The 17,627-nt window shown below is 56.6% G+C and overlaps 1 protein-coding gene across 18 annotated transcripts in view; it reads left to right on the top strand.

The window, feature by feature from the left end:
* Positions 1–17,627, top strand: part of RALGPS1 (Ral GEF with PH domain and SH3 binding motif 1) — a 282,278-nt gene that overhangs the window by 246,147 nt on the left and 18,504 nt on the right. For 15 of the 18 annotated variants that reach the window (XM_061199913.1, XM_061199909.1, XM_061199908.1 and 12 more), the window contains 3 exons: positions 11,521–11,647; positions 12,963–13,120; positions 15,344–15,395. In XM_061199913.1, the coding sequence (XP_061055896.1) occupies positions 11,521–11,647; positions 12,963–13,120; positions 15,344–15,395 (337 nt within the window). Of the gene's footprint in view, positions 1–11,520; positions 11,648–12,962; positions 13,121–14,643; positions 14,937–15,343; positions 15,396–16,656; positions 17,108–17,627 lie in introns of those variants that run through there. The other 3 variants (XM_061199918.1, XM_061199919.1, XM_061199914.1) reach the window with 3 other exon arrangements.

Genomic DNA, 17,627 nt, shown 5'->3' with positions numbered 1-17,627 from the left:
GAACTGGGGCAAACTGAGTGAGTGTGAGATAGAGCCTGGCTCACAGTAAGGACCCGTAAGAGCTACATGTATGAGAAACAAAGAACGCGTGTGAATGTAAAAGTCACGGGCTCCCAGGCTCCACCATGAAACCTGGCCAGAGAAGGCTTTCAACACAAACAGACTTTCTGTGCAGAGGGGCCCCCAGGCCCCGGAGGGCCGCAGGGCTCTGGCAGACCCAGGGAGGGCCCTGGCCTGAGAACAAGGCTCTCAGCCCACGCAGGAAACAAACCAAACGACACAGAACCCCTTGGAATCGGGCGAAAGTGGGCGCTGCGCCTCAGACGCTCAGGGCGGTGCTCGATGGCCCCAGATCGTGCCAGTTGTCATCCTGGTCTCCAGGGACGACGCGGAGGCTCGGAGCCTGAGCAGACTGGACCACGGGCTCCCAGCTCAGCCCAGGCCGAGGCTGGACTGGAATGCAAGTCTTGCGATTCCAGATTGAGTCGTTTCCCTCCGACACAGCTGCCTCCCATTAATTTCGAATGTGTGAGACTTGGAGCACAGCCCCAACAGCGGCGGCAGGGCTGCCAGGCTGCTTAAATCGGGCAGTGCTGACCCAGGACAGGGCCGCTCCGATGCCGCTGGAACCCGTGGGAACGAGGCTCCCTATCCCGGCCACGTGTCCCCCTCCACAGAGCCGGCTTCTCTGCAGCCGTGGGCATGGCGCTGGGCCATTCGGCACACTCGGCTGGCGCTCCGACCGCTCGCCCAGTCCTGCACTGGGCACTGGGGACACGGTCCCTTCCTCCCGGGGCTGGTGTCGGGGCGGGGGCGGGGATGGACGGTCAGCGGGAAATCACACACAATTGCTTAGCTTCAGATGGATGGGCGCTGAGAAGGCCAGGCACAGGTCACACGTGCCCAGGAGGATGGGGTTGCCGCCCTCTTTGTGAGAACTCAGGGACCTGAACTCTGTGAAGCACTGGGCCCTGCATCTCAATGAAAGCCCTCGCCCGTGTCTAATTTAACCCCTGAGGGTGGGAGAAGACCAGCAGTTCTTTCCCTCCCAAGAGAAACGTACAGGATGAACAGGAGGTCGTTTCTGGGGCGCTTTGGGCTTGTCTGCTATGGTCCACGCTGGTGGGTAGAAGAGGCCCCTGGCTCCTGGCAGGGTCCTGGTGCTGGCTGGCCGGCCAAGGCCGCCTCTGAGAGGAGGACATGACAGCTGAGACCAGGGGCTGCTGAAGTCAGAATCGTGCAACACTTCTGAGCCGTCTTCCTTTAGAATTATGAACGAAGCTCAAGATCACTTTCTTTGTGAATTTAAAATGATCATTTTCTCAAATATCTGTTCTATTGATCCTGGTTTCACACACGTTCCTTCTTAGCCTTTCTCCTCTTCTCCTCCCACAAACACTGGTTTCCCGCCTTCTGTCCCAGGCCTTCCCCCTTCCCACTGAACTTACAGCCTGGATGTCTTGCCCACTCCCGGGGCTCCACACACCCCTGTGCTGACAAGTCCTGCACACCTGTCCCCAGCTGCCATTATCTCCCGAGCACCGCACCCATCTACCCAGTGGCCCGCGGACATCAATCCGAAACTGAGCTTCTCATCGGCCCCCCCAGCCTGCTCCCTCCTTGGTGAATAGCACCAGCCTCCACTGATGGTTACCCCCGAGTCCCCCTCATGCCATGCAGCTGGTCCACCTCCTAGACACCTGTGGCTCACATCTCTCCTTCCCAGCCTGTGGTCTTGACCAGAGTGAGATTTCTAGGGTGCAAATCTGAGCATATCACCCCCTCTCCTAAAAATCTCCACGCCTTCCCCTCACTGAGCTCCAGGCCCCTCTGGCCTCCCCCCGACACACACACACACACACACACACACACACACACACACACACACTCGCCACCCTCAGCTCTTCAGCCTGGCCGGCTCTCTGCAGTTTCTCGAGCGGGTCCTGTGTCTGTCGTCGTGGGGGCTTTGATCACGCTGCGCCTTCTGCCTGTACGGCCGCCCCTGCTGGAACTCCTGCGCCAGTCTGGAGGTCAGACCCTCCGGGTCCTCTCTGACCTTCCTGTGTTCTCAGGTGCCCTGATCATGGCTCCACTGCTCACCAGCCCCTCGCCCGACCCTTCCGACCGCAGGTCCCATACTGTTGAGATGCCGACAGGGCCTGCGAGGCAGCGTTACTGTGAAGCTTACATCAGATCCTGTGTACGGAACATTGAGCACAGCATCTGGCACCTTGTAGGTGCTCGATGAATGTCAGCCATCACCAACACCGCCACCATTATGGTCGTGGTAGTTATTCGATTGATGTATTGAATAGTTCTTGCTGTCACCGTATTTATTTATTTATTTCCTATCCAAGCATGTGTCTTTCCTGGGTGTAATTATCTGGTTGCTTGTCTGTGTCCCCACTTGACTGTGACTGCGTGAAGGCAGAACATCAGCTCTCTAATTCAGAGTGGCCATACCGCACCTGGCCCGGGTGTTGTTGAGGAAGGCGGGAGGCGGCTGTGTCGTTTCCTCCTCACAGGGAACCTGCCAGGCCAGACCACTGCCCCCGTCTTGCAGATGCAGAATTCGAGCTCAGAGGTACGAGTGACTCGCCCAAGGTCACTCAGCCGGGAGGTGGCGGATACCAGTGGGAGCCCAGGCCTGTCTGCCTCTGGATTCCATGTTCTTTGCTGTCGCCATTCATCATCCTTAATCCTGTCCACTCCAAAGCCATTGTTAGAGGGCCCTGTGCTCTTTTCTCTTCCAGTCAATGAGTGGTCTGTTGGGCAGCATGTCAGTTTCTTGAGAGAAATGTAATGAAAACCAGATTTCTTTCATGATATCTCGTTCCCCAGTGACTGTCAGTTCTCATATGTTCCAATAAAACTGCTAAACAGCCACTTAAAGATTATTCATGGAAAAATTTTGCAGAGGAAAAATAGAGCAATCTTCTGAGATAGTCAAGCCGCGTGGTCAGTTTTTCCAGCTGTCCGTGCCATATCGGGCTGGGCAGTGGGGACCACACTCTGCTAAGCCAGGCCAGAGCCAGGCTCATTTTCACCGCCCCCGCCCCCGCCCCGAGGACAGGGAGAAACAAACTTGCCAGCCACCCGCTCAGAACCAGTCCCAGAAGACACGTGTCCCTGGTGCTGTCACGTGGTGCCCCCCCCCCAGGCCTTGGTGGGGCAGGAACGTGAGGCCTTTCAGTAGCAGAGTGTTACTTACGGTCAGAGAGGCCACCTCCATCCCTAGGTCCCAGCTGAATGGAAATTCTTCTGCTTCAGCGTCAAACCCCAGGCTGTTGGTCCGCAATGCAGGGATGGGAGGATCTGAGACCCAGGGCACTCTGAGCGCCTCAGCGTGGACCCTTGGCCTAGGGAGATCACAGACTCTTCTGCTTGCGCCGCCCCCCAACCCCCAGCCCTTCCCTCAGCTGGGTTGAGGGGCATCTGAGGCCAGGCATGCCTCCCGTCCAAAGCAGGGAGAAGAGGGGGGGCGGATCTGGGCCTCAGCCTGGAGGGAGAGTCAGGAGCTGAGTGGAAGAAACCAAGGGCGAGTCCAGAGGCTTGGGAGAGCCAGAACTGGGGGTCAGAGCCAGGATGCAGGAACCACCGGAGACAGGTGGGGAAGGGAGTGGATCAGGAGTGAGCAGAGGCTGAGGAAGTTCCCAGAAGAGCCTCAGAGCGTACGGCTCTCACTGCACACACGGCCAGTTAAAGGAGCAAACCCAGCACCCCTCTGCCACGTGACCTGGTGTGCCTCCGACACGAGGACACGAGGATAGTCAAAGTATCAACTGCACAGGAGTCATTGAATTCAGACACTGAAATGTTTACACAAGCCTGGCACACAGTTGCTGCATAATAGATGTCAGTCTCCTTCACCTTCCCTTCCTCGGGAGTAGCAATTGGACCTTATCCATCACATGTTGCCTTCAGGAAGTGACTCCTGCTTATCAGATCACCTCAAGTGTGTCACTGTGTTCCTCCTTCCTCAGGTTTCCACTAATGCCTGACCTTTGAACTGCTAGAGCTCCTCCCCCGCCACGTGGCCCCCACTCGCCACCACCAGCAGAGTGGTGTAGCCCTGGGCCCAGGTCCTGCGCGTGGTAGAGATAGAAGCCCTGGCTCTCTTACCTGCAGATCGGGCCTCCTCGGAGTACCCGCCCACAGCACGGGGCCAGGCCCTTAGCATTCAATTATCACCATTCTTAATACTACCACCAGTTCAAACCACGAGGAGGAGCCAGGCGATTTGACCTTTATCAAATAATTTCTGAACCTGGGGTGGGAGCCAGAGTGACTCAGGCAGTGAGACTGTAATCCCACGTACATGCAGCTGACAAACAAGGCGCATTCCACCCTCCGCATGGATACATTTATTGAGCAGTATGTGCCAAACAGAAACAAAGCCAGATGCTTCCATGCTTGCCTTTCCTCCCTGCAGCAGCTACATGAGATGTCTCACCTGGGACAGAACTTGCTTTCATTCCATCGCTTTGAACAGAAGTTCTTCACCGGGTGCCCGTCAGAATCACCTGGAGATCAGCGCCCCCAAACCCCCCCAGGCCAGCAGAATCAGACCCTCCTGGAATGGGCCAAAAAAACTCCGTTTCTCACACACCCTCCAGATGCTTCTAATACAAACATGCCCTGGTTAAGAATGACAACCTCGAAGAAGCTGATGGTGGCGTGGAACCCCTCACAGGAAAATGCACACATACACGAAGCTTAGCCACAGTCCTCGCTGGCTCCCATGGACCCTCCCAGGGTTGGTGAAGTCCAGGCCACGACTCTCTGACTTCATTATTATGGGTTGGTCTGTCAGAGCCCCGTTCTTGAGATGCCATATGCAGGCTGGAATTGGTACCTCAGACAGCACCCCCTCTTGTTACCGAATTACGTCGTGTGGACCCTGCTCGAGCCTTAGCCTGAGCTCTCTTGTCTCAGCCAAGGAGGGTTATTTTTTCCATCTGGGTCCCAATAGGCAAATGACGAAACAGAAGCTGAGATCAACACAGCACAAGCTTTATTCAGTGGCCAAAGAATGGAGAAGCAGGAACTAAATTCACAGATCAATTAATTTTGAGTAAAGACAAAGGGAGGAGGAGTGAGGCAAATGATGGGGAGGAGGATGCATTAGTCTGCCGGGGAAGGGACGGGGCTTTTTCGAGGGAGTGGGGTGCCACCCCCTTTTTATCCTTCTTTGGTCCTTAATGTCCAGTCCCGGCCACCAGTAGATGTATCATTTAATGTGCTAATGTAGTCAGATCAACATATAATGAGACTCAGGGTCTGTGGGAAGTCAGATTCGTGCCATCTTGGTCCCAGCTGGTTCCATGTGATTTTTTTCTTTGTGTGTGTGTGTGTGTGTGTGTGTGTGTGTGTGTGTGTAGCTTCCTTTGTCATCTCTGGACCCTTTAACTTAAAGATTTATGTTCACTGCTGCTAAAGTCGGGGGGGTTGGCAAGTTTTGAGCAAGGACACTCCTGCTAACAGAGGAGGTTGATGGGTTTTGAGAAAAGACCTGGAGCTGCTTTGGCAGCACCCTCTCCTGCCACCTGGCCGAGAGGCAGTGTGATGTGGTGGGGCCTCCTTGGGAAGGTTCTTTGGGCTGCAATCAACAGAGACAGACTCTGGCTGGGAGGGCTGAGCAGCCAGGCCAGGGAAGGTCAGGGGGGCACTGGGACTCCCTTCCACCTCGCTTTTTGCCTGAACCGTGAGCCTCTCTCACCGTAGACCCGCCTGCTCCTCCACAGGCAGGGAAACATGGCCATCGACCGTGTCTGGGTCTTATTTCTCATCCGAAAGAGAGATTGTCCTCAGACATGTTCCTGGCCCAAATCTGAAAATCCTGGGGAAGGTGTCTCCCCCAAGTCGGGGTCAGGGGCAAGGCCACAGTGGCGCTGGTCTGGGGTTGGCTCCCCTGTGACCCCCATCGGGGGAGGGGCGATTTCTGGCAAAGGTGCTGGGCAGGTGGTCCCAGGTGCCCCCTCTGTGCATTCACAAGGCCTAGACTTGAACCGGATTCCACGACAACCAGCCCCCTGTCCTTGATGCTTGACCTCCTGAGCTTCTGCTTCCCCATTTGTGAACCAAGGCTAATAACAGGCCTCAGGGGGTGTTGTGTGGGTTAAATGTGAAGGCACTGCAGGGCTGTGGCAGACACAGATGACACTCAAATGGGGTGATCGGAGGAGAGTGTCAGAACGAGGGTGTCAGGAAGCCCAAGGCACAGCCCAGCACCCCCGGCTAGAAACAGTGGGGCACTGTAACCGCCCCTAGGCCTGCAAGGGTGCAGGGAAGCAGCGGTTACCAAAACCAGAGCAGAGGGGGCCTGGAGACCGCACCTCTCAGGGGTGACCGCAGCAGAGAGCTGCAGGAAGCGGTGCCCTAGCCTCGCTGTCCTCCCTTCCCCCGTCTCTGGCCCGGGCTCCCCATCACTCTGAGCTGACCAGGAGCCAGACGGAAGCCCACTGACCTAGGCCCCGTAGTGCAGCCCCCAGTTCATGGCACAGGGTGGAGAAGGACGGATCTGGAGTCCAACACAGCCCCTTAGCACGGTGCCTGGCACGGAAGGGGTGTCCACTCATTTTTCAAGTATGCTCATTTTAAATGACGAAACATTTATACATAGAGAATACCCATTGTACCTCCCACCCATGTTTAACAGAAGTTAACATTTTGCCATATTTTCTTAGTTAATTACAGATAGAGCAGAAGTCCCTCTCACCCCATCCTTTCCCTTTCTTCCCTATGGAGGTATCTACTGTTCTGATTATCCTGTGTAAATTTTTGTGTTTTACTACAGGTATACCTATATACAAACATATATACCATTTTTTGGTATGTTTTTAAAATTTTACATAAATGGCATCATGCCATCCACATAAACATTCTTTTGCAACTTGCTCTTCCTACTTAGCATATGCTTCTGTGATGAATGGATCAGTATCCATACTTATACCTGTAGATCCAGTTTCTTCATTTTTTCCTGCTCTGTAGAATTTGTTGAATGAATAGACCACAGCTCACTTATCCATTTCCCTACCGAGGGGCATGCAGGCTGTTTCCACATTGAACATCATTGTAAACGTGTCCCCTTGTGCACGTATGCAAGAGTTTCCTGAGGGCAGACACCCAGAATTGGAATCCCAGGGTCACAGTGATGCCGTGAAGGCATGGCATCTTCACCTTTACTCAGCATTGCTAATTGCTTCCCAAATATTTGACACTCAAATGAGCCCCATACTAGCATTCCTGTCTCTCCACACCTAGCCAACACTTGATATTGTCACGCTAATTATTTTTTTACAATCTAATGAGGTGAAAATGTACCTCGTTTTTACTATAATTTGCATTCCCATTATTACCAGTGAGGTTAAGGCATCTTTCCCTATAGTTATTGGTCATTGGGGTCATTTCCTCTTTTGTGAATTTCACCGTTTGTCTCCTGTGCCAGTTTTCTGGGGGTGTGGGTTTGTCTCTTTCTTACTGGTATTTGAAGTTCTCTATAAATCTGAACATGAACCCTTTGCTGGTGATGTGGGTGACAGATACCTTCTCCCAGACTACAACTTGCCTTTTAACATTGCTTTTGCTGTCTTTTATTTATTTGTTTCTTTGTTTTGGTGCAGAAATGTTTAATTTTAAATGCAGTCAAATTTATTCATTTCTTTTCCTTTAGGGTTTATGCCTTTTGTTTCTTTCCTTTCCCCCAAGGTCATAAGGATTGTCTGTTTTTTCCCAGTAGTTTTGCATTTTTGCTTTTCACATTTATGGCATTAATCCACTTGTATAATATAAGGTAGGAGGACTCTAATTTCATCTTTTTCCACGTGGAACCCAGTGGTTCTAGCCCCATGTACTGAAAAGAGCCTCCCTACCCTCTGAATTGTAATGCCACCACCACCATGAAGCAAGTCCGGGTTCTCACTTCTGATTCACTGAACAGTTCTCTGCCCATGCCCCAACTCCAGACTGTTTGAATTACAATTGTTTTGTGTTCTGGTCTGATATCGGGTAGGGCAAGTCCTATACTATTCTTTTTTTTTTTTTTTTTTTTTTAAAGTCATTACAAGTCTTTTTTTTTTTTAAATTTATTTATTAATTTAGTTATTTTTGGCTGTGTTGGGTCTTCGTTTCTGTGCGAGGGCTTTCTCTAGTTGCGGCAAGCGGGGGCCACTCTTCATGGCGGTGCGCGGGCCTCTCACTATCGCAGCCTCTCTTGTTGCGGAGCACAGACTCCAGACGCGCAGGCTCAGTAGTTGTGGCTCATGGGCCCAGTTGCTCCGCGGCATGTGGGATCCTCCCAGACCAGGGCTCGAACCCATGTCCCCTGCATTGGCAGGCAAACTCTCAACCACTGCGCCACCAGGGAAACCCCCTCCTGTACTGTCCTTCTTAGGATTTGTCTTGGCTACTTTGTCCCTTTATTCTTCCATCAGGATTGTAAGGTCAGCTGAAATGACCAGGTATGGCAGGGATAGAGCACCATGCCCCTGACAGTTTCAAGCAAGGAAATGACATGGTCAGCTTTCCATTTATCAAACACTCATGAATCTGTATGGTGGTTGGATTTGAGAAGATTAGACTGGTTGCAGGAAGAAGATAAAGTGTGGGGACCCAGACCAGTCGGTGACAAGAGAGATGAGCAGGGAGGGGGTGTACGAAACCTAGGGGCCTTGGTGATCGTGTACAGCAAGTGAGAAGAGCAAAGCAAGTCACCGTCTGGAAGAAGCCAAGACGACCCCTCCTTCCAGGCCAGGTGACTGGGTGGCCAGCAGGGCCTCCAGCCAAGGCTGGAAATACAGGAGGAGGGTCCAGGTGCAACCCTGGCTGAACTTGTGGTATCTTAGGAAAGTTCAGATGGAGATGTCATGCCAACGGGTGGATATGTAGGTCTCAGGTTCAGAAAAGAGGAAGGCACTCAAGATTTGCGTCATCAGCCGATCTGCTGAGTTAAAATCAAATCAAAACCAGGAGCCAAAGAGGGAGGCCTGTGTAGACAACACCAGCTGCTGGAGGATAAGGAGCCCGTGGAGGAGGCAGAGTGACAGCGATTGAAGAGGTACAGGGAGAAGCAGGAGCGTGTGATGTCACAGACGCCCAGGAAGTAGAGCCTTGCGACGAGCAATCGCTAGCCTCAGACACCAAGGGTGCTGGCGAGGAGGCCGATGAGTGTTCAACGATTAGGCCAAAAGGAGGTCAGTGGGAATGTCATCAGGAATGAAAACCAGATTCAGCGACTTGAGGAGTGAGTGAGGGGGCGGCAGCAGGGTGAGCAGGAGCAGGCCTCTGTCTGAGGAAGCGTGGCCGGTTGGGAGGAGAGCCGGGGCCGGGACACCTTTTCACGGAGGATGAGAGACTAGAGTGTGTGCATAGGCTGGGGAAGGGGCCTGAGTGGGGAGAAGGGGAAAGTGAGGGGGTGACTTCTCAGAGGGAAGAGTAGGGCTGGGAGGTGGTCCCGGCTCCCCAGGCCTGGCAGGTAGGCTGGCGTGGACGGAGGTGCACGTGGCAATTGCAGAGCCAGACGCGAGGAAGATCAGACTTGACAAGCACAGTTTTCTCATGACAGGAGAGTGGCATCCTTTGGAGGGGAGGGGGTCTAAGAGCTGTGCAGGGGGCTGAAGGAGGGAGGAGACTCCTGGGGAATAGCTGTTGAACGGAACGGCGGAGACCTAGTAAGGGTTTGGCGGCGGGAACTTGGGGAAGTGAAGAAGATGTCGGGGGTGGGGAGTGCGGCGTGGAGGGGGTGCAGGGAGGGGGATGACAGCTGGGAGCAGGAATTCAGAGCTTAAGATGATGTGAGTTCCTTGCCTTGTGAACCCTCCGAAGTGCCAGAAGGGAGCTAGACTTTCCGCAGTGGACAGGCTGGGGACAGGGGTCATTGTTTTGGACACTAAAATAAGAATGAACCAAGCATGCTGAAGGAATGGGAACCCTTAGGTCACTTGTGGATCTGCTTCTTGTGGCGGAGGATCTGGAGCCCTGGATGGACCTCGGGCCTCATAGGCCCTCCAGGACGTTCCCCAGCACGGCCAGGCAGCAGCCCCTTGGTTTGCGGGGTGTTTGATGTGCTCCGCAGGAAGTGGCCCAGCCCCTTTGTGGAAACCCTGGCCCCCACTTCTGGTGTCTGGCCCAGGTAGCTAAGGCTAGGCTGGCATCTGGGGTCACCTCCCTTTGAGACAGGCTGGGACCTGGGGCCCTTTGCTGCAGGGCTTGCACCTGGACAAACGTCTCCTCCAGCAACAGATACAGAGAAACTATAAGGGACTAAAAATAACTGCGGGCATGCGCAGTTGGGGCAAATTTTGAACAATAAGATACAAAAAGGCCAAAACCCAACTGCCACTTCTGAGCAGGGTACTACACGTGATCCCTGCACACAGCACCCCCAAGGGGTGGGCACACCACCTAAGCCACCCCTCCAGCCTGACCCATCCGCCCCTGCCCTGACCCCACGAAAGGAACAAGCTCGCCCCCCTTCAGGGAGTGAGCAAGGGAACCTGTTACTTATTTTCGCTCCCCTGTGAGCATGAGTCCGAATAAAGCCTTGCCTGAATTCCTCGTCTGACCTCTTATCAGTTTCTGTTGATTAGAGTCCAAGAACCCGTCTTCGTAACACCTTAATCACCTCCCTTCCCAAGCCACAGAAACTAAAGAGTACCACAGTGGTCCAGACCACACCCCACAAAACATAGCTGTGGACATGGCCAGCATGAAGGATTCTGCCTCCATCTCTGCATATGCGGCTCAGTGGGGTTTGTGGCCCCGACCCCCTGGCTCTGATGACCTCCTGTCGGCCCCATGACTGGGGCTGAGGAGGACAAGGTAATATTATCATAATAAAACCAGAGTGAACGCTAACTCTGCACACATTACTGGGGTGGGACCCCTCCCAACCACCTGCCAGGTGAGTGAATTATCCCCACCTTTCAGATGAGGAAACTGAGGCTCCGGGAGTAAGTAACCCATCCAAGGTCACCCAGGCAATAGCTGAGAGGCCAAGGATCTGAACCCCTGCCTACCTAGCTGTGCTCCCTCTCATTAAATCCGCTGCTCCCCAGTAAGCCCTCCACACATCCTTTTCTGTCGGATGTGTGGTTGAGAACAGAAAGTGGCCGTGGAAGGGCACGGGGTAAGGGCCCTGGACCTGGACTCAGAAGTCACCCTGTTAAGGCTCAGCTCTGTCACCCAGCTGGGTGGCCATGAAAGCGTCCCGCCACAGGGAAACAGGCCAGGATGCTGATCCCCGCGTCCAACCCCACGTCTGTCCACGGCACTGTCCCCCGTATGAGCAGCAGGGCTGCCCGGTCAGGGGCCACCGTGCAGAGCAGGACACTGGCCCCCCTGACGGTCGGTTGTCAGCCTGCAAGCAGGGAGGGAGGGGTCAGGGTCTCGCGAGTGGAAGCCCACGGGACTTGGGAGACCCTTGCCCCCCATGACAGCCGGGCCAGGTGCCTTCCCCCAAACCCGGCCCCCCTCCCCTGAGCCTCCACAGCGCCACCATCACTCTCTCTGCTCTGTTCACAGCCCCCGCCGGCGGCTCCAGTTCTGCGAGGTTCAGCCGGCGGCCCACCTGTCCTGACGCGTCTGTGGCTGGCAGCCTCCCCACGCCCCCAGTTCCGAGACACAGGAAGAGCCACAGCCTGGGCAACAAGTGGGTGACTGAGTGAGCACCCCCTGCTCCCCGGGTCTAGACTGGGCTGAGCGTGGGGCATGGGCTGAAGGGCTGCTGGGAATGCCGGCCCACCGGGCCCTGCCCCGTCCGTCTGGGAGTCACTGACGGGCACTCTTGGCATCCCGGGCTGGTGCCCTCTCCTCAGGCCTGGCACGTGCTCAGGAAGAGTGGGGGTGTCCGCGGCAGCACAGCCTGCGAACTGGTGACGGGGTTTCACGGGCTTGGCAGCCAAGGGAGGAAGTGTGCGGAGAAGGGCAGGGAAACAGTGGAGGGACTCCAGGAGGTTTGCCCAAGCTCGGTTAGTGCCTCCTTGCGGAAAACCCCAGAGTCCAGTGGACACCATGACTGTCATCCAGGGAGCACTAGGTGTCTCATGGTGCTTGTGTATTGGGGCTCAGAGTCTCTGCTTGCCAATTGTTGCAGAAAGCCTGCAGAGCAGTGAGCCTGCCGCTGGTTCACCCAGCTGTGTGGGGCTGACAGCTGGGGGACACGCATGGTCCTCAGCGTGGCTGGGGCAGCCATGCCCATGTCCCCAGGGTGTCAGGCACAGAATCCTGAGCAGTTGGGTCCCTTCCTCCCTCTCTCCTCCCTTCCCTCCTCCCTTCCCTCCTCCCTTCCCCCCCCCCCCTCCCTCCCTCCCTCCCTCCCTTCCTTCCTTCCTTCCTTCCTTCCACCATTAAGACACAAGCCCCAACCAGCCCAGACCAGCCCTGGAGTCACTCACAGGCTAGAGGAGAAAGGGTTGCTTCCAAGTGTTCGGGGCTTGCTCTGTGCTCGATGCTCTGCTACGTGCCTGTCCAGCATTCTCTCACTGAGCCCCTGCAGGCCTCCAAGGTAGGCGCTATGTGATACACCTTGTAAGCACGATCCTGGTGAGGTTCGACAGGTGAAGTACCTTGCAGTGGTGAGTAAGGCTGGAGCGAGGATTTGGACCAGGTTTGTGACTCCAGAACCAGACGTACTGATCGCAGGGTCACACTGTCCCTTCGCTTGTGTGGTCCCATGGCTCACAAGCACCATCCGCTCACTTGAGCCTCATAGTCATCCTGGGAGACAGGCAGGGCAAGTATCGTAAGTCCCCGTTTGACAGATGGAGAAACTGAGGCTCAGAAGAAGGATGTGACTTGCCCAAGGTCACACGGGGAGATAGGGCAGAGCCTGGACTTAGACCACGGTTCTGGGTGGAGGTCTTTCTCCTGCAGCTGTGCCGTCTGCTCAGGACACCAGGGCAGGTGTAACCACTGTCACTCCCTAGATAAGGATCTTTGCCTCTTTCTTCCTTTCCATTTTCCAGTATGATGTGTCAGTTGAGTGTAGTTGAGAGTAAAAGTGCGACATTCCCATCGGAGAAAGCGAGGCACCTGCTGGACGACAGCGTCCTGGAGTCACGCAGCCCCCGCAGGGGCCTCGCCCTCGCCTCCTCCTCTGCCGTCACCAATGGACTCGCCCTCGGTAAGCGTCTCCGGCCTGCACACCACAGCGGGTGGGCCACAGCCCGGCGTGTGTCTGTCTCTGTCACCGTGCAGTGCCCGGTGGCCCCTCACCCCCTGCAGAGGGGGCTCCCGACAGGCATCACCAGAGCTAGGGAGGCCTTTGCTTCCTGGCCTCCGAGGCTTCACGAAATACCCTGGGTTTGTCCTCATCCTGCTGGTGGCCCTGAGAGTGGCAGGCAGGCTGGACAAGCACCTGAGACCCGCCATCCTTGGCCGGCAACTGCCGAAGCCTGGTCGCTGCCCCCGCGGGGCTCCGTCCCTGGGGAGCCACAGCCCCCGCACGGAGGGCAGAGGAGGAGGTGCTGCCCAGGGACGGCAGCGGGGCGGCCAGCGGGTGCTCACTGTGCCCCTGTCTTCACACTGAGAAGCCAGAGTGAGGGAGGGTAAAAAACTGATCTTCTGGGATGAAAGCACATGTCTGAACTTCAGCCAGAAATGGTGCTTATGTCAGTGGAAGGACAGAAACTGAGCTGCTGGGGCCAGGAGGGGAGGGGTCAGAGCTAAGGATGGCGTTGAGCTCTGGTCACAGGTCTGTCCCGCTGCAGTGTCCAGGTCACCTGACCAGGTCACCCAGGTCATTTCTGCTGTCAGACAAGCGTACTCTCCGCTGGCCGTGTCCTTTCAGTGTGCCCATGCTTCTGTAGTCTGTGTGTCTGTCTACTTCCCTTAACAGGGAGCCTGCCCAGGGCTGGCAGCAGGTTAGTTGGAGGCCTGTAGGGTGGAGGGCCCCTGGGCATGGAAAGGAAGAGAGTGGTGCAGACAGGACAATCAGGCAGGAATCTCACATCCCACGTCCTCGTGAAATGAGGCCAGTCTCCGAGGCAGTGCCACTGCAGGGGGCAGCTGTCTCCTACCTGCTGGAAAGTCTGTGACAAGCAAGGTCCATGTCTGCCTTCTGTCCAGGAAGGAGGTCATCCCACTTGGACCCGGTCAGGGGTTTATACCAGCTTAGGACAGTGTAGCCTGCGGTTCATGGGTGTGCCTTGGGGAAAGAATTCAGGGTCTGTGTGTTGGGGAAAGGCTGGGATAACCACGTAGGCAGGTCTCTTCCCAGAGACTTTAACGTGCTTATGGGCTCTGTGGGTCTCCCAGAAGGCAGCGGAGTCTGCAGGTTCCCTCATTATCTGGGCCGGAACCATCTTCCTTGGAGAGTCCTCTGGGATGGGGTTCTGAGGAACCAGTCTGGGAAATGCTGGCCCAAGAGCATTCAGCTGGGCAGCAGAACAGCTGTTTTACATCCAGGAAACTTTCTGAGCTGTGCCTGAGCCCAGGCCTTTCTATTCCTGAGACAGAAAACTGAGTCAGACGCAATGCTGTCCAGTATCCAGGCGGGAGATCACCAGGCAGTTTGTTTCTCGGCTCCTCTACTCGGGAAACTCAGATGTTTTTCCGTTTGGAGCTGAAAGGCTGGGAGCACGTTGCCGTATGTGCACGTGCCTTGTTTGGAGCTGAACTGGTCCCCTCCCTCCTGTAACTCCCAAGGGACCTGAGATCTCCTCCTTCTCCCCCTCCCACTGCCCGCCTGTGGTGTCAGCAGGCAGCCCAGGCAAAGAGTGTGGAACCCAGGCCCCTCCGAGAAAATCTCTCTGCTGTCCTCGTGGCTGAAGCCGGGCCTTGGAGAGTCCAAGTCGGCCACAGGGGCAGGCCTGGGGGAGGGCTGGGCCCCGCTGTGTGCACGCTGCCCAGGATCTGAAGGGCCGCTCCGTCGGGGCCTCTGCTAGGCAGCTGCTCCCTGACCAGCGTCTAGTCGAGCCCTGACCTTTGGAGGAAGAAGTGTGCTCGTTTGGCCCCTGTCTTCACCAGGTGAGGCCTGTTTGACACTGGTTTTTCTTGGGCCAGAAGGGAGGCGGTGGTGAAGCCAGGCCAGGCCAAGACAGAGGCCTAAGGGCCCAGACCCCAGAGGACCGGTGGGCAGGCAGCTGCAGCCCTCAGGGGCAGGGAAGGGAGTGGAGGACCCACCCTCAGGGGCAGGGAACAGTGGGACGGGATGGGCCAAGAGTCAGAAACAGAAGCAACAAAGCAGAAGCCGAGCCACGCTGACAGCCACAGGGTCAGGAAGCTGTTCCTCCGGCATGTCTGTGCAGCTCGGGGCCTGGGCCCGGTGACCCAGGAGAACGGGCCGCTCCGGGTGGCCCCTCTTCTGTGAGGCCGCCGCACTCATTGATCTGTGTTCCTCTTGCAGGCAGTAGTGAGAGCTCAGAGTTTAGTGAAGAGACGTCTTCAGGGCTGGCAAGGTGAGTGTGGTCTCCGCTCGGCCTCCTTCCCAGGGGAGTCGCTCAGGGCCCGGGGAGCTGGAGACCAGCCCCACCGACCTCACCGGCGGCCCAGCCTGGTGAGGCCGCCCTGTGGCTCCCGCAGGTCAGCGTGCGCAGCCCACGGGCGGGGCTGCCGAGGGGGGAAGGCCGCTGGGCAGGATGGGCATGGGGCGGGCGTCCCAACCCCTGCTCAGGCAGCCCCGCGTGTCACCTGGTCCAGAGCTGGCCCGGGAGTCTGAGGCCAGCGCCCGAGGAGACCTGGGTGCAGATTTGGTCTGAAATGAGAGTTCTGGAAACCAGAAGCTTGAGAACGGGCCTCGTCTGGAGACGGGCTTGTGGCTCCGCCTGGTGGGGTCTGAGAGCGCTGCACCCCCGTGGCCTCGGGCCTTTGGGCCGACACCTACCGTGCTGGGCACTGGTGAACGAAGGGGACCCTGGGCCGGGGTTGGGCTCCCTGCAGCCAGCCCGTCTGCCCCGGGAATTCACCCACTGCGCCTACTCCACTTGCTGACGCTTCCTCTGTGCCAGGCACCAGGTGGGCTCTGGGAAGACAGAGACTCTGTGCACGGGGAGCTCCCACAGCCTAGGCGCCGCCGAAGGTGAAGGGCATCGTGGCGACTTAAGTTCTGAGGGGAGGCAGGGGGACCCAGTGACGCAGAGGCAGGTCTGCACCGTCCCTCAGAGTAGCCCCTCCACTAGCCTGTGTGCACAGCGGCCTGTGTGCACAGACAGGCACACACACACACTCACACGGACACACACACATGCTACACCCTCTGTGTACGTGTGTATGTACACACCCACACACGCACACTCACGTACGCTCACACAGATTTGGGTGCACATTCACCCAATGCAGGCCTACACGTGCCTCTCACACGTATACACACACTACTCCTCTGGTGCTGAAGCCTCCTGTCTCCTCAGCCTCCACAATCATGAATGGCCAGAGAAGGGGTGAATCCGGCCAGTCACCACAGGGCAGAGTGCTATCATGTGGGGATAAGTGATCTTTGTTGAGCCCTCCCTGTGTACCAGGCACTGTCCTGGTCTCTCCCCATCCTCAGACCTAGCTACGCGGTGGTTACTCGTAAAATGTCCCCGTTTCATGCCTGTGGACAGCAAGGCGCAGAGAGGTGATGTGGCGGTCCTGCCTCACCCGCCCCTGGTGGGCAGAGCCGACCCACATCCACCTCCCCCGATCATGGGGCCCACCTCATCACCACCATGCCTCGTCCAGAGCCGCTGTGACACTGCAGGGAGTGGCCCCACGTCGGTCAGCCGGTCCATCTGTCCTCGTGAAACCCTAGGTGGGGGGCTGAAGAGGGGGAGGGATGACGCCCTGAGCCCTCGGAGCTCCTCCCTCTGTCCCGCCTCAGGCCTCCTGCGGAGGGATGTTTGCTCTGATCTGGGGAGCACAGGCAAACGGGCCCCGCTGCCCTCTCCCTGCCCACCCCAGGGAGGGGTGAGAGCCAGACAGGCACCGGGCAGACTCCGGATCTGACGAGCGGAAGTTTGACTTTTCTCAGCAGCGGTCAGGGGACTCCTGGGGCAGCCCTGAGGAAGGGGGCTTACGGGCAATCCAGCACCTCCCCAACCACGGGCCAACGAGAGGACATTGATCCTGAATAGTATCCACACCTGGACCTGCTCATGGCTCATTCATTCCTTCTTTCACTCGTCCATTCCTTGTGTTCACTCGTTCATTCCTTCGTTCACTCGTTCACTCATTCATTCAAAGCTGTGTATTAAGCAGTTGCTTCCCGCCAGACACCTTGCCAGTCACTGAGGGCGGCGGATACGGTTCCTACTAAGCACCCACGACTGCGATCAGAGCTGCCAGGAAGGAAGGTGGTGAGAGAATTCCCGCTCAGGGAGACGGAGCTGTGCTCCGCTCGGGGAACACCAAACGCTGCAGCGTTTCTCTTCTGTCTCTTTCACTTAGGATTTAGCATTAGACCCACTCTCCATCGGAATGTCTCTCACAGGACTCTGGGTGGGCTTTCTGGCAAGCGCTGGTCTCACAGACAGCTGGCCTGTGCAGGTGCCCAGCCCCGCCTCCAGGAGAATGGCCTGTCCCTCACCTCCTCGGGACCCAGCTCCCGGTCCAGCCCCTTCTTGCGGAGGGGAGCAGGAGACCACCTGCTTTGGAAGATGCCGGCGGGGCTAGGATGTCCCCTCTGGCGCCTTCCGAGACCCAAGGCGGTCCTG

This window comes from Eubalaena glacialis, chromosome 9 (assembly GCF_028564815.1).
Source record: "Eubalaena glacialis isolate mEubGla1 chromosome 9, mEubGla1.1.hap2.+ XY, whole genome shotgun sequence".
In the NCBI taxonomy this organism is placed as follows: domain Eukaryota; kingdom Metazoa; phylum Chordata; class Mammalia; order Artiodactyla; family Balaenidae; genus Eubalaena; species Eubalaena glacialis.
This window is presented reverse-complemented; position numbering and strand designations above follow the sequence as displayed.